General features: G+C 47.4%; 1 protein-coding gene across 1 annotated transcript in view; it reads right to left on the bottom strand.

Annotated features, from left to right (window-relative positions):
* Positions 1–22,704, bottom strand: part of TMPRSS9 (transmembrane serine protease 9) — a 60,565-nt gene that overhangs the window by 27,353 nt on the left and 10,508 nt on the right. The window contains exons 2-3 of the mRNA XM_061150746.1: positions 5,571–5,737; positions 1,501–1,628 (exon numbers count right to left, since the gene is read on the bottom strand). Coding sequence (XP_061006729.1) covers positions 1,501–1,628; positions 5,571–5,712 — 270 coding nt within the window. The 5' untranslated portion in view covers positions 5,713–5,737. The remainder of the gene's footprint in view (positions 1–1,500; positions 1,629–5,570; positions 5,738–22,704) is intronic.

Genomic DNA, 22,704 nt, shown 5'->3' on the forward strand with positions numbered 1-22,704 from the left:
TGTACTAAATGTCACTTTACAAATGGATGAATTTGGACTTCCCTGGTGGTCCAGTGTTTAAGACTCTGAACTTCCACTGCAGAGGGCATTAGTTCCATCCCTGGTAGAGGGTATCTGCCTGCAATATGGAAGCCCTGGGTTTGATCCCTGGGTGGGGAAGATCCCCTGAAGGAGGAAATGGCAACCCACACCAGGATTCTTGCCTGGAGAATCCCATGGACAGAGGAGCCTGGTGGGCTACAGTCCATGGGGTTGCAAAGAGTCGGACATGACTGAGCAACTAACACTTTCACTTTCAGGGGAACTAAGATCCCACATACCACATGGCATGGCCAAAAAAAAAAAAAAACAAGTGAGGTATAAGTTGAACTTCTCTGGTGGTCTAGTGGCTAAGTCTCTGTGCTTCCACTTCAGGGGGTACAGGTTCAATTCCCGGTCAGGGAAGTTCAACATGTCACACAATGCATCCAAAAAAAAAAAAAAGAGGTATAAGTCACCTACCATAAAAACTCACCTTTTAAAAGTATACAGTTAGATGGGGTTTTAGTACAGTCACAGATTTGTAAAAGCTTATTATGATTTTAAAACATTCTCATCACTCCAAAAGAAGCCTATCCCATTACCAGTTACCCCCCATCCCCTGCCCCAGCCCCTGACAACCAGGAACCCACTCTCTGTGTCTGAGGATCTGCCTGTTCTGCACATTTCCCATCAGTGGAATCACACCCTGTCTGTCCTTCTGTGTCTGCTTCTCTCACTGAGCATCATGTTCTCAGGGCCTGTCCATGTGGTAGCGAGTGTCAGGGCTGAGTGACGCTCCCGAGTGTGGAGGGATCACAACTGTTTATCCATTATCTGCTGATGGACAGTCCGGTTGCTTTCACTTTGGGGTTATCATGACTCATGGTGCTGTGAGCATCATGTGCAGGTTTCTGCGTGGACACACATTTTTGTTTCTCTGGGGCAGACACCCAGGAACAGAATGGCTGGGTCAGATGGTACTGCTATTCATCATTCAGTCGCTTAGTCGTGTCCAACTCTTTGTGACCCCATGGACTATAGCACACCAGGCTTCCCTGTCCACCACCAATTCCCAGAGTTTCCTCAAACTCAAGCCCATTAAGTTGGTGATGCCATGCAACCATCTCATCCTCTGCCGCCCCCCTCTCCTCCTGCCCTCAATCTTTCCCAGCATCAGGGTCAAATTGCCACACTGCTTTCCACAGAGGCTGCCCCTTTTCAGATTCCCACCGGCCATACAGGAAAGTTCTGATTTCTCTACTGAAATGCAGTTTACAACCTTCCAATGAGACCTATGGGTCTTGTAGACAGAGGTTCCCACACGATGCTGCCATCCCCTGCTTTCCAAAAAGCACCAGCTGCGCCCTGTTCATCCCATGGCCCCTCTCCCTTCCTCAGCCTCCCCTCTGCCCTGCTGCCTCAGTCAGAGCCCCTGGCCACCCACTTGCCTCCCCCACCCCTGGCTCCCAGGAGCCTCACCAGCATTTCCAGAGTGGGCGTCAGGGTGCGGTAGTACTCTGAGGTCTCCTGCTGCAAGCTGGGGGCAAACCGGATCCCACGCAGCTCGGCTGTGTGCTCTACGTCGACGCCCTGTGTAGAGAGGGAGGCTGCGGACGAGACCAGGGCCCCGTGAGAGCGCCCACTGCAGGGGCAGGGCTCAGCAAAGCTGGCCTCCAAGGCCCCCCGCTAGCCCAGGGCTGGTCATCCCAACTAATGGGTGTGAGCTGACTCCCTGGGGGTTGAGTGACTATTAACAGTGCTTTTTTTTTTAAGAGGACTGTTTTTTAAAAAGTCTTTATTGAATTTGTTCCAACATTGCTTCTGCTTTATGTTTTTAGTTTCTGACCACCAGGCATGGGGGATCATAGCTCCCCTACCAGGGATCAAGCCTATATCCCTGGCAAGTCCTAACCACTGGACCCCAAGGGAAGTCACTACGTGCCCCCTCATCCACTCTCACCCATCACTCACCTCAAGGCCCCCAGGTCCAGCACAAAAGCCCCAGTTGTCTCCAGGTTCCCTTAAGGGGAAGGCTGGCTGCCCCTAGAAATGCCTGGCCTAGGGCCCTGGGTCAACTTCAGCCAAAAATGGCTGAAATGGCCTCAAAAGACCTTACCTCAACTTTGGGGCAATTCCCACCTCCTCCCTGGCAGCTCAGATGATAAAGAATCCACCTGCAAAGCAGGAGACCAGGGTTCGATCCCTGGGTCAGGAGGATCCCCTGGAGAAGGGAATGGCTACCCACTCTAGTATTCTTGTCTAGAGAATCCCATGGACAGAGGAGCCTGGTGGGCTACAGTCCCTGGGGTCGTAAAGAATCAGACACAATTGAGTGACTAACACTTTCACTTTCCCTGGAAGAGGGCACGAAGTACGACAGGGGCATGGCCACAGTCAAGGGTACCAGGACTCTCAGACCCCAACCTGTGATGCCACCCTGTGAATAACACAGTTTCCAACTATTGGAAACACTGTGGAAACCACATAATAGCAAAGAACATAAGATGTCTTAAAGTAAAGAATACAACCCTACAGAGTACATGAAGACACCTGTTTCTGTCAAAAAATATCCAAGACTGGCAAAGGGGCCCACTGGTCAAAAATGATCATAATTGCAAAATTTTAAACATAGAGGGACTTCTCTGGTGGTCCAATAGTTAAAACTGAGGGTAAGAGGCAGGAAGGCTAGAGGTCCCCAAGGGGAGGAAATAGACTGTAAGTGTCAGACGTTTCTTTTTCTCTCTTAATAGGAGGAGGAAACAAACTACAAGTGTCAGAGGTTGTTCTTCCTTCTCTATGCAAAATTAAAAGGAGGTTTCTTGTAAAATTCTGTGTTGCTATGAGGACACCTGGTTCCACCTGAACTGAACTTGTCTCAAACCTTGAGCTAACCAATGCAGTTTTTCTTAAGCTATGTTAATGATCTGTCTATTTATCTTAGAATCTGCCTTTCTTCAAGTCTGTTTGACCTAAGACTCAGAACCAAAAATGGCTCAACAAACCAGTATGTTTTACTCATGGCAATATTCTCTTAAGCTATGTTAATGAAACTATGTATTTACTTGGAAATCTGCCTTTCTTCAAGATTCATATCAATTGTTTTATGGCCTAGGATAACTCACCTTGTGACAATGCTATCTCAAAATGCATGTTGTGATTGAGGGGCCTGGTGCAACTCTCTCAGTTTTGAGGCATTTTCTTTTTTCTAATTAGCAGCCTGCTAATAGGTATGTTACTCCTTACTACAAACTGGCAAGGGGACACTCTTTCTGCCCCCTTCTGATATCTATGTCAGAAGATTTCTATCTCTTTTATACTTTAATAAAACTTTATTACACAAAAAGCTCTGAGTGATCAAGCCTCATCACTGGCCCCAGATCGAATTCCTCTCCTCCGGAGGCCAAGCATCCCAGCATCATTCGTGGCTCGTACCAGCAACCTTTCAAAACTCTGAGCTGCCAATTCTGGGGCTTGGGTTCAATCCCTGTTCGGGGAAATAAGATCCCACATGCCATGTGGTTTGACCCAGTGGCTAGGACTCAGCACTTGCACTACCATGGCCCTGGGTTCAATTCCCGGTTGGGAAACTAAGACCCCACAAACCACCTGGCATGGCCAAAGTTAAAAAAGTTTTTTTAATTTAAAAATAGAAGTAGCTTTCATCTACACTATGGAGGTCAGGTCCCAGCTCTATTTACTGGAATGAATATTCATCCAGATAGATCTTTAGATATTTATTTATTAAATAGATAGACCAGACTAAAACAATTCTAAAAATGGTTGTTTTCTTCTGCAAGGAACTAAAAAGAAAGATAACAAGAACCCTGATATGTGGACACAAGTGCTTATGCTAGGGGCCCCCAATAAGCCTCACACTTTTCCTCTGAAATACCCACGGGCTCCCATGCACTTGGAGAAACAGTCCAGCCAAGGGCCCATGTAAAACTGTACACCGCCGAGTAAAATTCTGTCTCGGAAGGGGACAAATTTGATCTGTAATTTTAAAATTGTTTTTAAGTTTTAAGTGCTTCTTAAAGCCTTCCTTGGCTTCAGAGATTCTGCTGGAGATTTGTTCTACCTGTTGTCCCAGAATGTATCTGTGCTTCTAGAATGGAGTTGTGAAACTAACTCCTGCTTGGGGAGGGTGAGGGGGCGGGCGCGTGCACGCATGCACGCACACACACAAAAACCAGTTTTCCTGCACTTCACCTCACAGCCATCAGAGGGCATCTATCAGCCATGCCAGACTTCCAGCTATTTCAGATATTCACAAACATACATCTATACATTTTAAATATATATTAAAAATATACACATTTTAAATATTAAAATATATACATCCCACATTGGGTTGCCAACTTATTATTTTGCCACATGACACCATTTCCCCAAAAAACTGCCAGTTACCATCATTATTTCATGAACGAAGGGTGACTTTCACGCCCCCACACAGAACTAAGAAACTCATCTCAGAAGGAGCTCGGATCAGAGCAGAACTTCCCGTGATGGCAGAAGATCCTAGATCTGAGCATCCCCAGGAGGAACCACATGAGCCACCCGTGAAATGTGGCTGGCGGGGACGGAGGAACTGGATTTTACCTGTCATTTAAATTAAGTCTAAATAGCGCTGGGGCTCAGGGCTACCATGTGGAGGTGGGGGGCAGCCCTGAAACTCTGTGCAGTCAGCAGGCGTCCACTGGAGCCTTCCACTGACATAAAAAGACCTCTGTGCGTTTCTGTAACTGCAGCCTACAGCATTCACAACAGGTAATCATTTTGTATGTGTGGGTGTGCGGTCAGTTGTGTCCAACTCTTTTTGACCCCATGGACTGTAGTCCATCAGGCTCCTCTGTCCATGGAATTGTCCAGGCAAGAATACTGGAGTGGGTTGCCATCCCCTCCTTCAGGGGATCTTTCCGACCCAGGGATCAAATCCATGTCTTTTATGCCTCCAGGATTGGCAGGTGGGTTCTTTACCACTAGCGCCACCTGGGAAGCCTTATTTTCTATGAAGTGAGAGGGACTTCAAATATGAAGTGAGAGGGACTTCCCTGGGGGTCCAATGGTTAAGACTCAGTGCTTCCACGGCAGGAGCATGGATTCAGTTCCTGGTTGGGGAACTCAGATCCAGCATGCCGTGTGGCATGGAAAAAGTAATAATAATAACATGGGAGCCACTGTTGATTGTGGGAGGTGGGAAAGTTAACGACTGCTCATTCATTTCTTATATTTTCGGGGACTTTCCAAATTTCTCAAAATAAGTTCATTTCCCTAGTGGCCTCCATTTCACTCCAGCCATGAATCTTCATTAAGAACCCCGTAGGTGGGAGACCTGAAATTTGCAGGTATTACCGTGACGCCCAGGCTCCCAGTGCCCAGCCTGGTGCTAAGTGCAGCCACATCCAGCGCCGGGCCCCCCTGCCATGCTCTTGGTGGCCTCTGTGGCCTGTACATGTGACCCTTTGCCCTGGGACACCCCTGAGTGACTCCCAGGCATCTTTCTGCCAGTCTCCTGGTGTGTGGACCCGAGCAAGCCCATGGCCACTCACCCACAAGGACTCCCAGGGTGACGAGGACGATGCTGGTGGCCACGACGGTGGAGAGGGCCGCCCGGCAGCACACGGCATCAGCAGCCAGGACGCCCTTGGTGGCTCCAGGCACCAGCTCTAAGTCACCGGCAGAGGGCTCCATGGCTCCCGGACACAGGGACGGAGACCTGGAGGCCAGCAGAAGGGAGGCAGAGAAGTGAGGTCAGAGCTAGGGGGGCACTTCTCTTCCCCTAAGCAAGGGTCTTCCTTGTGCAAACATAGCTGCCATCACTAGCGCCTGAGGCGAGCCTGGACTCTTGTTAATAGATGTGAGTTGATTTAAGCCACTAAACGTGTGGTGATGTTGTGGTGTGGCATAGGCAGTGAATACAATGCTCCTTCATCCATTAAATGCTATTTGAAAGTCAACCAATGGCTTTGTTTTTTTGTTGTTGTTGTTTTTTGGCTGCACCACACAGCTTGTGGGACCTTAGTTCCCCAACCAGGGATTGAACCCACGGCCATGGCAACGAAAGTGTGAACAGAATCCTAACTCCTGAACTGTCAGGGAATTCCCAATGGCTTCATTCTTTTTTTTTTTTTTTTTTTAAGTTTTTTTAAATTTTATTTTCAGTTGTACTGGGTCTTCATTGCTGCACTAGGGTTTTCTCCAGTTGCAGAGAGAGGGGCTCCTCTTCACTGTGGTGCTTGGGCTTCTCATTGCAGTGGCTTCCCCTGTTGTGGAGCCTGGGTCCTACAACACGCAGGCTTCAGTAGTTGCGGCTCCCCGGCTCTAGAGCACAGGCTCAGTAGTTGTGGAACACTGGCTTAGTTGCTCTGCGACATAGGAGATCTGCCCAGATCAGGAATCAAACCTGTGTCCCTTGCATTGGCAGGTGGAGTCTCATCCACTTTGCCACCAGGGAAGTCCATCTAAAAAAATTTTTTTTAAAGTCTTTACTGAATTTGTTACAACATTGCTTCTGTTTTATGCTTTGGTTTTTTTGGCCTCGAGGCATGCGGAATCCCAGCTTCCCAACCAGGGGTGGAACCTGTACCCCCTGCATCTGGAAGGCAAAGTCCCAACCACTGGACCACCAGGGAAGTCCCGTGTTGTTTTTTTTTAATTGTAATAATTTTTATTGGCGTATAGTTGCTTTACAACAAGGGCATTTTTTTTTTTTTTGAGTATGCAAAATTTTAGCATTAGGCTGATTCTCCATCATAACAGTTAATGATACATATTTTTTTAAATCTCTTATTAGGGAGGATGGTGTCTCAGTGGTAAAGAATCCACCTGCCAATGCGGGAGACAAGGGTTCGATCCCTGGGTTGGAAAGATCCCCTGGAGGACAGCATGGGAACCCACTCCAGTATTCTTGCCTGGGAAATCCCATGGACAGAGGAGCCTGGTGGGCCACAGTCCGTGGGGTTGCAAAGAGTCAGATATGACAGACCAACTAAAACAACAAGGGTAAGAATAAGCTGTGAGATCTAACAGCTCTGGCCTCCAGCTTCCTCCTCTGTGAAATGGGCAGAAGACAATGCCTGCTGCCATCTGGCTAATTCCTGCCTCTCAGGATCCAGGATCTCAGACTCTCAGTTCGCAGAGAGCAGAGCTGAGAGGTGGAGACAGGCTGAACTCCGGCACTTCTGCTTCTCAAGTGTCTCTGTGTCAAGTGCCAACAAATTCACTTAAGGCAGTTGGCTTCTGCTCCTTGCAACTACAAGAGCCTTGAATGTGTTCAGCCCTTCCCACCCACAGCATACCCCTGCCCCCGACCTGGCTGGATAATTCCCTTCCATTCATGAGACCTGAGCAGACCTCTACTCTAAACCCTCAGCCTGCAGAGAAGCCTTTGTCTGGAAGCGGATGAGTCACCTTTACGGCTCTGCAGCGGTGGATCTCATTACCTCCCCCCACCCCTGCTCCCCATGGATGCTGCCTCCATTGTGTGGGCAGAGAATGACTCATATCTGGCCTCTGACACACTCTCCCCCTTTTGAACAGCACCCAGAAGGAAGTGGGGAGACAATCCCATTCTACTTCCCTTGACGGCGCTCCACGAAGGTGTGCACTCGGCCAGGTGCTTCTCTGGGGGGAATGGAGCTGCTTTGTAGGCCCGTATGGATGGACGGCAGGTCTGCCCATCAGGTAAAATACGGTGTGTGCATGCAAAGTCGCTTCAGTTGTGTCCGACTCTTTGCAACCCCGTGCACTGTAGCCCACCAGATTCCTCTGTCCATCAGATTCTCAAGGCAAGAATACTGCAGTGGATTGCCATGCCCTCTTCCAGTGGATCTTCCCAACGCAGGGATCGAACCCACATCTCTTATGTCTCCTGCATTGGCAGGCAGGTTCTTTACCGCTAGCACCACCTGGGAAGCCCATAAATACAGTACAGCCAGTCAAACTTAAATTTCAGATTCATAAGACCTATAGACTTCCCTGGTGGTCCAGTGGTTAAGACTCAAAGTGTCCAGTACAGGGGCACAGTTTTGATCCTTGGTTAGCGAACTAAGATCCCACATGCCACACAGCTCAGCCAAAACAAACAAGTAAACAAAAAACATGACAAAAACATCCTGTGATAGTTAATTTTATGTGTCCATAGGGCTAGGCCATGATGCTGGGTTTTGGCCAAACATGGTTCCTGACATTGCTGTGAAGACATAATTAACATTTAATTAGTTGATGCTGAGTAAAGCAGATGAGCTTCTGTAGTGTGGGTGGGCTGTATCCAATCAGTTGAAGGCCTTAGGAGAAAAGATCAAGGTCTCCCCCCAAAGAAGGGAGAATACTGCCTCCAGGTGGCCTTTGTACTTGAGCTGCAACATCAACTTTTCCCAGGGTCTCCAGCCTGCCCTGCAGATTTTGCATTTGCCAGCTCCCATGATTGTGAGCTAATTCTGGTCTCTCTGTCTTCCTCTCCATTCTACTGGTTCTCTTTCTCTAGAGAACCTGACATATACAGTTCCTAACATACCTTGTTCAAAATCTGGAACATACTTGTATTAAGAAAAAGCATTTAAAAATTTTTTATTCAGTCATTTATTTGGCTATGTTGGATCTCAGTTGCAGCATGCAGGATCTAGTTCCCTGACCAGGGATCGAACCCAGGCCCCCTGAATTGGGAGCACGGAGTCTTAGCCACTAGATTGCCAGGGAAGTCTCTCCAAAAAGTATTTGTTGTTTGTCTGAAATTCAAATTTATCTGGGTGTGCTGTATGTTGTTAAATCTGGAACCACCCCAGGGCCCAGCCAGAATGTCCTATCCGATCAAGGTAACACATCCTACTGGGAACAGCCACTCTGCGCCTCACCACCATCCACAGTCGATAAGAAAGGGGAGTAGTGCAGGGATGGGGAGCAAGGTCGTACAATGCTCACCCTTTTATTGTTACACTTGAGCTGAACTGCCTTCTGAGGAGCCAGAGAAGCTCTAAGAATCACTTGATGAAATGTTTTAAGGACAAAGACACCAAGATTCACTTTTGTGATTAGGGCTAGAAACACGAATGTAGTGTATGAGCTCATTGACAGCACCCCCTACAAACACATACACTACGTTCATTCAACCCCTGCCTGCCCTGCCACCCCCTATCCCTTGGGTTTTCTAAGGATTCCTGTGTTCTCCAAATTGTCTTGTCATCGCCATCATTAGGGCACAGAGGGGCCTCGCTGCTATTTAGCATTGAACATAGAAGCTCCATTCACTGTCTCCATCAATCTGATATTTACGACGGGCCAGGCCTGGCTGCTCTGTGCTGGGTACCCAGCCGTTAATGAGACAGATGTGATTCTCAGCTCACAGAGCATAAATCTTAGTGACAGAGACCCAAGTAAATTAAAACTGTGGCTATAATAATGGCTGGAAAAGCTAGAGATGCGTCCATGGGGCTTTGGGTCTCTGTCAAAAGGAAGCTTTGATCTAGACAGGGGTCAGGGGAGGCTTCCTGATGGAGGGATGAGTTACATAAGTTCTGAAGGATAAACAGGAATCCAGTCCATGCCTGGTGGAAGCAACAGATGTCCATACAGTAAGAACAAAATATGTAAAAGCCCTGTGGCAGGAGGGAGCAAGCAAGGGCCCTCTTAGAGGAGGTGTGCTAGTCAGCTGCTACCACGTAACAAGTTATCACACACATAGCTGTGTAAAACAATGCATGTTCGTTATCTCATGGTTTCTGCAGGTCAGGAATCGGGCACGTTTTAGGGGTCCTAAAACTGCTCAGGGTCTCACTCAGCTGCAAACAAAGCATTAGCTGGGGGAGTTCCCTGAAGGTCCAGTGATTAGGAACTTTCACTGCTGTGGCACCGGTTCAATTCCTGCTAGAAGACCTAAGATCCCACAAGCTATGCAACGCAGAACAAAAAAAGTGTGAGCTGCGTAGCATTCTCATCCAGAGGCTCAACCAGGGAGGATCCACTCCTGAGCCCACTGCTGTGGCCAGAGTCTGGTTCCTTGTGCTTGCAGGGCTGAGGCCCCCCTCTTTCTGCTGGCTGTCAGCCAGGGGCTGCTGTCAGGAACAGAGAGCTGTTGAGCTTCACACAAATTCAGTAAGCACTTCCAGCTCCCTCGACTCTCCCTCTAGATAACTTGCCAACACCTACAGTGACCAACTGTCTCAGTTGCCCTGGGATTTCCCTGTTTTAGCCCCATAAGCCCCACATCTGTGTGTGTGTGTGTGTGTGTGTGTGTGTGTGTGTGTGTGTGTGTGTGCACGTGCATGTGCGTTACTTACTCAATCCTGTCCAACTCTTTGTGACCTCATGGACTGTAGTCCATCAGGTTCCTCTGTCCATGGGATTCTCCAGGCAAGAATACTAGAGTGGGTGGCTATGCTTTCCTCCAGGGGATCTTCCTGACCCAGGTATCAAACCTGCATCTCTTGTGTCTCCTGCATTGGCAAGTGGATTCTTTTCCACTGAGCCACCTCGAAGGCCCGTATATGCAATCATTAAGTTATTTTATATAAGGGATTTGAGCGTGTATGGGTTTTGGTGTCCCTCGGACAGTGAGGGACAAGTATAATTAGTCTCTTCAGACCGTGTCTATCACCAAGTTCTGCAGATTCAATATCCTGCACTTCTCTAAAACAGGGGGCACTAAACTTCATGCCAGAGAGTGAATAATTTCAGCTTTGTAGTCCCACAGTCTACTATTAATACAACTCTGTCATGTCATAAAAGCAGCATCAGGCACATGTAAACACACAGGTATGGCTGTGTTCCCATGAAACAGGCAATTGGCTGGGGTTAATCTGAGGGCCATAATATGGTGACCCTTGGTCTAGGGTTCATCTTTTGTCTTCATCCATACTGCCTAGTGCAAGTTGTCATCACCTCAAATCTGAATTATTGCAACAACTTGGACTCCACTTCATTTTCCACACTAGAGTCAGACCGATCTTTCACCAGGAAAACCCAGTTACTCTTCTGCTTTTAAGCATTCAAACCCAACGGGTAAAGGGCAGAAAAACAAAGTTAGACAAAACTTTTTAAGAGAGACACACCCTCATCTTAGATTCTGAAGGATTCCAACAGATAAAAGCATGCTAAGGATAACTTCTCAATCTCAAAATTGCAAAACACACTAAGAAAAAAAAAAAAAAAAACCAGCAAGAGTCAGCGGAAAAAAAGAAGACAATACTAGATACTGAAGGCATTCTGAAAGTGAAACCATCTGAGATTATAAAACAATATATATGAAAATATTTTATATGCTTAAAATTAATTCAGACATAAAATAATTGAAAACAGACTGGATCACAGGCTGGATGGACATGAGTTTGAGCAAGCTCTGGGAGTTGGTGATGGACAGGGAAGCCTGGCATGCTGCAGTCCATGGGATCACAAAGAGTCGGACATAACAGAGCAACTGAACTGAAGGTTTAAAAAATTATTTAGAACTGAATGATAGTGAATAAGAAAGTAAAAAGTGAAAGTGTTAGTCGCTCAGTCATGTCCGACTTTTTGTGACCCCATGGACTGTAGCCCGTCAGGCTCCTCTGTCCATGGGATTCTCCAGGCAAGCATACTGGAGTGGGTTGCCATACCCTCCTTCAGGGGATCTTCCTGACCCAGTGATCAAACCTGTCCTTTACATCTCCTACATTGGCAGGCAACTTCTTTATCACTAGCACCATCTGGGAAGCTATCCTCATACTATATGACTGTTATTTTTTTTCTGGTTGTGCCACATGGCATGTGGGATCTTAGTTTCCTGACCAGGGACTGAACCCATATCCCCTACTTTGGAGGCATGGAGTCTTAACCACTGGACTGCCAGGGAAGTCCCTATTCTACGACTTAATGACAAAACAGTGGGGGAGGGGGGCGATAAAATAGAACACTCTAAAAACAAACAAACAAACAGACAGAAATAAATGTTGGCCTTTGCCTCCAGTTCTGGGAAGTGGTCTCTGGCAGACTGAGGTCAACCGTGTGGATGATCGATGAGTCAGTCAGTGAAGCAGTTGTGCCCAGGGAAAGCTCTGCACCCTGGAGCGTGGGGGAGCCGCCCTGACTGGCAAAGCTTCATGTGTGCTATCACACACCAATGCCGGGAGAATACTGCATCCTGACCACGCAGGAGAGGACATGAACTTGCTGTTTGTGTCCCCCACTCCCAATTCATACGTTAAAACCCTAACCCTCCATGGGATGATATTTGGAGGTGGGGGCCTTTGGGAAGTGATGAGGGTGGGGCTCCCAGCAATGAGATTAGTGCCCGTATGAGGAGAAGAAAATGGAAACCCGCTCCAGTATTCTTGCCTGGGAAATCCCATGGACAGAGGAGACTGGCGGGCTACAGTCCATGGGGTCGCAAAAAGCCAAGACATGACTTAGTGACTAAACAACAGCTAGCCACATATGACTACTGAGCACTTGAAATAAGGTACACTATAAGCCAAAAATGCACACTGGATTTCCAAAACAGTGTGGAAAAAAAAAGAGAGAGTGTAAAACATCTTACAGTCTTTATACTGACTATATGTTAAAAGGTATATAGACTATAGTGGGCTAAATAGAATGTTATTTAAAAAAATTTTTTTAAAGAAATGAAATGAATAACTAATGAAAATCTACTGTATGGCACAGGGAACTCAGTGCTCTGTGGTGACCTAAAGGGGAGGGAAATAAAAAAAAAAAGAGGACGCATGCTAAGTCGCTTCAGTTGCGTCCGACCCTTTGCAAACCTATGGACTACAGCCCACCAGGCTCCTCTGCCCATGAGATTCTCCAGCAAGAATACTGGAGTGGGTTGTCATTTCCAACTCCAGGGGATCTTCCTGACCCAGGGATCAAACCTTCATCTCTAATGTCCCCTGCATTGGCAGGTGGGTTCTTTACCACCAGCGCCACCAGTATGTCTATACATATAGCTGATTCTCTTTGCTGCACAGCAGAAATTAATATGGCACTGTACCCCAGAGAGCTCCCTGGACCCTCTGCCATAAGAAGACACAGCAAGGAGATGGCCATCGATGAGCCAAGAGGCAGGGCCTCAGCAGACACTGGACCTGCTGGTGCCTTGATGCTGGATTTCCAGCCCCCAGGACTCTGAGACGTAAATGTCTGCTGTGTATCAGCTGCCCAGCCTTGGTATTTTGGACCAGCAGCCCAAAGGGTCTCAGACAGCTAGACTCAGTACTGTGTCTCTCTCCCTTTAGCTGATCTTAATCCATCATCTTATTTTTGTTAATATTTTTATTAACTTACTTAGCTGCATCAGGTCTCACTTGTGGCTTGTGGGATCTAGCTCCCCGACCAGGGATGGAACCCAGGACCCCTGTATTAGAAGCATGGAGTTTCAGCCACTGGACCACCAGTCGTATTTGACTCTCTGCGACCCCATGGACTGCAGAATGTCAGGCTTCACTGTCCTTCATCATCTCCTGGAGTTGGGGCAAACTTATATCCATTGAGCCATTGACGCCATCCAACCATCTCATCCTTTGTTGCCCCTTTCTTCTCCTGCCTTCAGTCTTCCCCAGCATCAGAGTCTTTAACCATCAGGGAAATCCCTTAATCCATAATCTTTATCCCTCTAACTGCTACAGCTAATCTTAAATCATAACTGTGACTATTACAGCACTTACTGATTTCTGAGTCTTTCTAGTGAATTGTCAAACCTCATGGTGATTTTGGGAACCACCCCTGCTTATTAGCTTCCTGGGGTGGCATAACAAAGCACCACAAGCATGGGGTCTTATATAAGAGATGCTTGTTGACCTCCAGTTCTGGAGGTCAAGAATCAGAGGTCAGCATGTCAGCAGGGTAGCTTCCTCTGCAGCCACGAAGGAGGACTTGTTCCAGGCTCTCTCCTGGCTTCCAGGGGTGGCTGGTGACCTTTGATGTCACTTGGCTTGTGGCAGCATCATTCTGTCTCTGCCTGCATCTCTACACTGCCTCCTCCCAGTGTCCAAACGTCCCCTTGCTATAAGGACAGCAGTTGTATCGAATTAAAGCCCACCCTGATGATCTTGTTTTAACTTGACTGAATCTACAAAGACCCTATATCCAAATGAGGGCATCTCCTGAGGTGCTGGGGTTAGGACTGCAATGGTGGGCACACATTCACCCCGTACCTCCCTGAACTTGCAAATGACCTCAGAGTCAAGGACAGTCCTGCACAGAGACTGTGACCTCTGACCATGCAGTTCTCCCCACCAGCCTCACAAAGGAAAAGTGTTAAAAAGAGAGGGTATATGCCCATTAGGATGCTTATTGTCAAAAACCAAAAGATAGCAAGCACAGGCAAGAATGTGGGGCAATTAGCCCCATCATGCCCTGTCACTGGGAACGCAAACCAGTGTAGCCAACAGGGAAGCAGTCTGGAGGGTTGTCAAAAAATTAAACAGAACCACCATATGCTGCAGTAAGCTGACTCCTGGGCATACATACACCCAAAGGAACAAAGAGCTGGGTCTCAAACAGATATTTGCACACCTATGTTCACAGCAGCATATTCACACCGGCCAAAGGTAGAAGCAACCCAAGTGTCCACTGGTGGATGATGGATAAACACAATGTGGTCCATCCACACCATGGAATGTTACTCAGTCTTAAAAAGGAAGGAGATTCAGACACCTGCTACCACCTGGATGAGCCTTGAGAACATGATGCTCAGTGACAGAAGCAGACACTGAAGGACAAATACTGATTCCACTCACAGCAGGTCCTGGAGGAGCCAGAACCACAGAGACAGGAAGTAGATGATGGGGCCAGGGGCTGGCGGAGGGGACTGGGAGTCAGCGTGTAATGAGAATGAAGGTTTCGCTTGGGAAGATGAGAAAGTTCTAGAGAGGATGGTGGGGATGGTTGCACAAAGATGCGAATGTGTTTTAGTGCCACCAAGCTGTGTACCTAAAAACGGTCATGATGGTGAATTTTACATGATGTATATAATCTTCCCTGGTAGCTCAGATGGGAAAGAATCCGCCCGCAATGCGGGAGACCTGGATTCGATCCCTGGGTTGAAAAGATCCCCTGGAGGAGGGCATGGCAACCCACTCCAGTATTCTTGCCTGGATAATTCCATGGACAGAGCAGCCTGGCAGGCTACAGTCCATGGGGTCGCAAAGAGTCAAACACAACCGAGCCACTCAGCACACACACATAATCTACCCCAATAAAAATAGAAAGGAGTTGAGAGAGAGGAACTGACATATGCCAGAAGCAGAGAAGTGAGAAGGGAAAACTGTTCACAGACAGAAACACCCAGAACGTGAAGGCCAAGAGGGATTATCTGTGAACAAACGAGGAAACCCAGGAGAGGCCAGGCGGCTGGCAGCGCTGCCCCAGCTCGGAGTCCGACAAATTCTGGCCTGGACGCGCACCAGCGCATTCATGCCCCGGCACGACCTCGAAGCGGCCTCCTAGAAGGGCGCAGAAACCGCATCCAGATGTTGGCAGGTCTGGTGTAGGGCAGATAAAAATCAGACTCTGAAATCTGCCTTGGAATCAAGCGAAGCTCAGAAAACACAATGACTGTTTGGTCCAAAAATACCCGACAGTGTCTCCAGGCACTTCCACAGAAACAGCATTTTGCCTGGACACTGAGGCAGAGAAAAACACGTCCAGAAAGACGCCCCCGTCCTAGTCCTGGGACCATGGGGACATGTCACAGGGCAGAAAGGACTCTGCAGGTGGGATTAGGCCCCTGAGACAGGGCCCCTATAAGAGGGAGGGGGAGGGTCAAAGGCAGAGAGACGGGAGATGCTGCTCTGCTGGCTGTGAGGATGGAAGGAGGGGCTGCGATCCAGGGATGCGGCGCCTCTAGAAGCTGGAAAAGGCAGGAGCTGGTGCTCCTTGTAGCCCCCGGAGGGACCGGCCCTGCCCGCAGGGGGATTTAGCCCCCGTGAGGCTAAGTTACAGAAGCAACAGGAGGCTAATATAGGCTCTTTGCAGACCATGCCACACAGTGCTCACCCAAGACAGAGTTGTGTGTTGAGCGGGGACACTGAGCATCTTCGTAGGAAGAACACCTTGAACATGGGAACTGCCCTTCCCCCACTGCTCTCTCTGGTCAGGTGCAAGGACTGCTAGTCGCCAGAAGACCAATGGCCACATTCTGGCTTCAGCCCAGCTAGTTCCATGGCCCCAGCAGGGCAGTGAACCTCTCCAGGCCTCAGTTACTGGCTGGTCGTTGATAGGCTTTGTGCCGTTAGTTCTAATTTTGAATAGCAAGGGGCTGACCATGTCTTTTTGTCTTCCTAGAATTCTTTTTCCAACGGGAAAGTCCACCCCAGTCATATGCCCCACCCACTATACTAATCACAGTAGTGACTGGTCCACACTGGACCCAGGGCTGCCAATCACAATAACCAATCCTCCACCCATATCAGTGATTAGTCCATCCTGGACCTGGGCCTGTCAATCACATACCCACATCTCCATCCCTATTGATGATTGGGCCACACTGGATGCAAGCCAGCCAATCACAGTAACCACCCATCTACCCCCACCAGTGATTGGTCCATACTGGACCCAGGGTCTGCCAATCACAGTAAGCACCCCTCCATCCCTGTTGATGACTGGTCCACACTGGACACAGATCTGCCAATCACAGTAACCACCCTTTCACCCACATCAGTGACTGGTCCAAAGGGTTGCAGACCAACCAACTTTCTTCCCTGAATTTCAACTGTATGAAATTGCCACTTTTGTAGGCTAAAAACAATAGGACATGATCAGCTTCACAGGGGCTTCTCTGGTGGCTCAGACAGTAAAGAATCTGTCTGCAATGCAGGAGATCTGGGTTCCACTCCTGGGTGGGGAAGATCCCCTGGAGAAGGGAATGGCTACCCACTCCAGTGTTCTTTTCTGGAGAATTCCATGGACACAGAAGCCTGGTGGGCTATAGTCCATGGGATCACAAAAGGTTGGACCTGATTGAGTGACTAACACGTTCACACAACTAACAACAGGAGGGAGGGCACAGCCTTCTTCCCAGTGGGGCTCCTTGGCTGCCATGGCTAGGCTTGAGGCCATTAGCTGCCATCTTGGCCTCCAAAAGAAAGGCAGGAGGATGTGGTCAATTCTGAAGGAAGTGGCTGGATGGATGTAGGGAGCACAGCCAGGAAAGGACCTCAGGTGACAAGACAAAGTGACCCAGCCCTGCCTGGGGCCAGGTCTTCTCTGGACTGACCAGGCACAGGAGCCAAGCTTGGCTCAAACGGTTCAAGCTGGGGTTGTCTCTCTTACATGAATCTTGGACAAACCAAAGTAGGGAGCTGTAACTTCTACAGGGACCCTACAACACTTCACCACCTCTCCCACCATTGTAAAAAAAGAGACCACTTGATCAACACGACATCAGATTTATCCAAATTCTAGATGGCGTCACCTCTGCATACATGGGGATGCCTGTTTCCATGAGGCCTGGGCAAAGCCATGCACAGCCCATGATTAGGAGAGAACCTCCTTGCTGAGTGCACCATTCAAGTCTGAAAAAGGTCCCTGGAGACAGAGGAGCCTCACATCAGGTCTTCATGTTCTCATTCACTGGCATCCTTTTGGGAAAAATCTTGATGTACATCACAAGCAGTCACAAAATAAAGCCTGTCAAATGATTTGTAAGTGGCACCCATGCCACGGTCTGTGCAAAAGCCCTTCTTCCTCCCCAGGAGAGCCCACAACAGCAAGGATCACTTATCCACTGACAACCTCCAAGTATTAACAGAAATTTCCAGTTCAAGTTGCTCTTGAGCTTCAGTCAGGACTGACCTGGACCTGGACATCTCCCCCTGCAACTCAATGTGTCCCCGAGGTGGGGGAATCCTCCCCCGACAAACCTCTCACCCCTCTTCTCCTGAGTTCTCGGGTACCACCTCTCTCACAGATAGAGGTTAATTAACATTGTACAGGAGATGGTGATCAAAACCGTCCCCAAGAAAAAGAAACCCAAAAAGGCAAAATGGTTGTCTGAGGAGGCTTTACAAATAGCTGAGAAAAGAAGAGAAGTGAAAGGCAAAGGAGAAAAGGAAAAATATACCCATCTGAATGCAAAGTTCCAGAGAATAGCAAGGAGAGATAAGAAACCCATCTTCTTAAGTGAACAATGCAAAGAAATAGAGAAAAACAGTAAAATGGGAAAGACTAGAGATCTCTTCAAGAAAATTGAGATACTAAGAGAACATTTCATGCAAAGATGGGCACAACAAAGGACAGAAATGGTACAGACCTAACAGAAACAAAAGATATTAAGAAGAGGTGGCAAGAATACACAGAAGAACTATACAAAAAAAGGTCTTAATGACCTGGACAACCACGATGGTGTGGTCACTCACCCAGAGCCAGATGCCTGGAGTGTGAAGTCAAATGGGCCTTACAAAACATTACTACCAACAAAACTAGTGGAGCTGATGGAATTCCAGCTGAGCTACTTCAAATCCTAAAAGATGATGCTGTTAAAATGCCGCACTCAATAAGCCAGCAAATTTAGAAAACTCAGCAGTGGCCACAGGACTGGAAAAGGTTAGTTTTCATTCCAATCCCAAAGAAGGGCAATGCCAAAGAATGCTCAAACTACCACACAATTGCACTCATTTCACATGCTAGCAAAGTAATGCTCAAATTCCTTCAAGCTAAGCTTCAACAGTATGTGAACCAAGAACTTCAGATGTTCAAGCTGGATTTAAAAAAGGCAGAAGATCCAGAGATCAAATTGCCAACATCTGCTGGATCATAGACAAAGCAAGAGAATTTCAGAAAAACATCTACTTCTGCTTCATTGACTATGCTAAAGCCTTTGACTGTGTGGATCACAACAAACTGTGGAAAATTCTTAAAGAGATGGGAATACCAGACCACCTTACCTGCCTCCTGAGAAACCTGTATGCAGGTCAAGAAGCAACAGGTAGAACCGGTTATGGAACAACAGACTGGTCCAAAATTGGGAAAGGAGTACCTCAAGGTTATATGTTGTCACCCTGCTTATTTATCTTACATGTAGAGTACATCATGTGAAAAGCCAGGTTGGGTGAATTGCAAGCTGGAATCAAGATTGCTGGGAGAAATATCAACAACCTCAGATGTGCAGATGGTACCACCCTAATGGCAGAAAATGAAGAGGAACTAAAGAGCCTCTTGATGAAGGTGAAAGAGGACCATGAAAAAGCTGGCTTTAAAAAAGAAAAAAAAAGCTGGCTTAAAACTCAACATTCAAAAAACTAAGATCATGGCATCTAGTCCCATCACTTCCTGGCAAATAAATGGGGAAAAAATGGAAAGAGTGACAGACCTTATTTTCTTGGGCTCCGAAATCACTGCAGATGGTGACCGCAGCCATGAAATTAAAAGATGCTTTGCTCCTTGGCAGAAAAGCTTTGACCAGCCTAGATAGCATATTAAAAATCAAAGACATCACTTGACCAACAAAGGTCCATCTAGTCAAAGCTATGATTTTTCCAGTAGTCATATACAGAGGTGAGAGCTGGACCATAAAAAAGGCTGAGCACAGAAAAATTGATGCTTTTGAACTGTGGTGCTGGAGGAGACCCCTGAGAGTCCACTGGACAGTAAGGAGATCAAACCAGTCAATCCTAAAGGAAATCAACCCTGAATATTCATTGGAAGGACTGATGCTGAAGCACCAATACTTTGGCCACCTGATGTGAAGATGTACCAGGTGGGTACACCCAGTTCAGAGAAATTTCCAGACTCTCATCAACTCCTCAAGGACAGACCTGGACCCTCCACACCTGTCCCTTACCTCATCTCCCTGCCAAGTCTTTGCAAATGGTTGGCACAGAAAATGTGTTGTTTCTTTACTTTTTAAAAATATTTTTAATTTTTATTTATTTGGTTGTACCAGGTCTTAGTTGCAACATCTGGGATCTAGTTCCCTGACCAGGGATTATACCTGGACCCCCTGAATTGGGAGTGTGGAGTCTTAACCACTGGACCAACAGGGAAGTCCTGAAAATGTGTTTATTGCTCAAGTGAAAAGCTGACAGTTTTACCAAAGGAGAAACGGGTGACTGCTGATTAGCTCTAGCAAAAAGTGGACCAAAGCCCTCCAAGTTGCAACATCTCTGGGTTGATTTATCTTCTGTATAATTCTTTAAAATTATTTATTTGGCAGCTCCAGGTCTTAGATGCAGCATGCGGGATCTAGTTCCCTGACCAGGGATCAAATCCCAGCCCCCGGCACTGGAAGCACAGAGTCTTAGCCACTGGACCACCAGGAAGTCCTCCCCATATAAGGTTGAGGCATAAAAATTGAAGGTGGGATTGATCGCCAGTGAATTTTCTGTCTTCAGTCATCATGTAAAGTCTATTTGAAACCCAGCTTTCCCTAAATACCCATATATCTAAATTGAAATAAAGTTCTGAGCAAGATGTAAAGTCCAGGGAACTTCCCTGGTGGTCCAGTGGTTAGGACTCTGTGCTTCCACTGCAAGGGAGGCATGGGTTCTATCCTGGTTGGGGAACTAAGATTCCATATACTGCGATGTTCAGTCAAGAAAAAAAAGAAAAAAATATGTAAAGTCCATTTAGGATTTTTTAAAAAGTCAGCTTAGACAAATTATTTGGGGCTGGGTAGATCAAAAAACAAAGCTGTTTGGATGTCTCTCCTCCCTTTCACTCAGATGTAATGGAGACAGCCTGGCTGGGACAAGCAGGTGTTTCACTGAGGACAGAGGCAAAGGGGGTGGAAGATCAAGAAGATCCTTCGAGCCCCTAATCTCAGACAGCCAAATATCTTCTAGAATTGGCTTCATTTTTATTTTTTGCAAAGATCAGGGGTGGAATACAAAAGCGGAGTAGAAGGAGGGAAGATAAGAGAGAACAGGAGACTGCTGGCTCCACTCGGTGACCTCGGGCTGAGAGAGCACCCTTGACAGGATGAAGCCTAATTTAGTTTTCTAAAAGCAACTTTGGAGGATAAGTTACCACCTGGGCTTGAGAGATACCTGAAAACACCCCAGGCAGACAGATCTTAAGAACGACTCCAAGGCAGTGAAGCAAGAGAAATGAGTAGGTGGGAGATGCCATCCCCAGTTACAGGAATGATCCTTGAAAACTTCCAAAAGGATCCGCACTGGCTCTGAGACCCAAAACGTGAGCCAGACACAGGGATGGAGAAGGAAAGGGCTGGGGAGGAGGGATAGTCAGGGAGTTCAGGGTTGATATGTACACACTGCTATATTTGGACTACATAGGGGACTTTCCTGGTGGTCCAGTGGCTGGGACTCCATGCTCCCAATGCAGGGGGCCCCAGTGTGATCTCTGGTCCAGGAGCTAGATCCCACATGCCACAACTGAGAGTTCTCATTCCACAGCTAAGACCCTGTGCAGCCAAATAAGTAAATAATATTTTAAAAATAGAATGGATAACCAACAAGGACCTATGGTAGAGGACAGGGAACTCTGCTCAATATTATATAACACCTTAAATGGGTAGAGAATTTGTAAAAGAATAGATACATGTGGACTTCCCTGGTGGTACAGTGGATGAAAATCTGCCTGCCAATGCGGGGGACATGGATTCAATCCCTGGTCCGGGAAGATCCCACATGCCAAGCCGCAATAAGCCCCTGAGCCACAACTGTGGAAGCTTTCAACCCTACAGCCTGTGTTCTGCAACAAGAGAAGCCACTGCAATGAGAAGCCTGAGCACCACAACCAGAGAGTATGCCCTGCTCGCTGCAACTTGAGAAGACCCAGCAGAGCCAAAAATAAATGAAATTATAAATTGTAGTGCAATTTAAAAAATTGACACACTTTAAAAAATAGAATGGATAACCAACAAAGACCTAGTGTGTAGTGCAGGGAACTGTACTCAGTATTATGTAATAACCTAAGTGGAAAAAGAGTTCAGAAAAGAATAGGTATATGTATATGTATAACTGAATCACTTTGCTCTACACCTGAAACTAACACAATATTTCAGTCAACTAGTGACAGTTGTTCAGTTGTGTCTGACTTTTTGCGAACCCCTGGACTGTAGCCTGCCAGGCTCCTCTGTCCATGGGATTTCCCAGGCAAGAATACTGGAGTGGGTTGCCATTTCCTCCTCCAGGAGATCTTCTCAACCCAGAGATTGAACCCGAGTCTCCTGAGTCTCTTGCATTGGCAGGTGGATTCTTTACCACTGAGCCAAATATTGTCAATCAACTAGACTCCAATATAAAATAAAAAAGTTAAAAAAAGAAATAAAAAAAAAAAGGAAAAAGCTGTAGAATCTACTGTCAGAACCCACAGACTACAGATCCAGACTGTGAAGCTCAGCACCCAGGTCTCCAGCTGAGCCCACAGCTGCATCAGCCCCCTCCCTGGAATATATACCACTGTCATCCCACGGCTCGACTCTCGCCCCACCAAGCCAGTGATGGGGTGACCAATATGGGGTGACAAATCACCCCAGGTCACCTGGGGCTCTTCCAGATTGAACCTGGAAATCAGGACATTTGGTCACCCTACTCCCCCTCTGTCTTCATGTGCCAGGGAGGGTCTGGAGCCATCTGAGGTTTCCCAAGGAAGGGCTTGAGCTTTCCAAGGTGGTGCTCTTGGTAATGCAGGAGATGCAGGTTTGATCTCTGGGTCGAGAAGATCCCCTGGAGGAGGGGATGGCAACGCACTCCAGTATTTTTGCTTGGAGAATCCCATGGACAGAGGAGCCTGGTGGACTACAGTCCGTGG

Source organism: Dama dama, chromosome 9 (genome assembly GCF_033118175.1).
Source record: "Dama dama isolate Ldn47 chromosome 9, ASM3311817v1, whole genome shotgun sequence".
Taxonomy (NCBI): domain Eukaryota; kingdom Metazoa; phylum Chordata; class Mammalia; order Artiodactyla; family Cervidae; genus Dama; species Dama dama.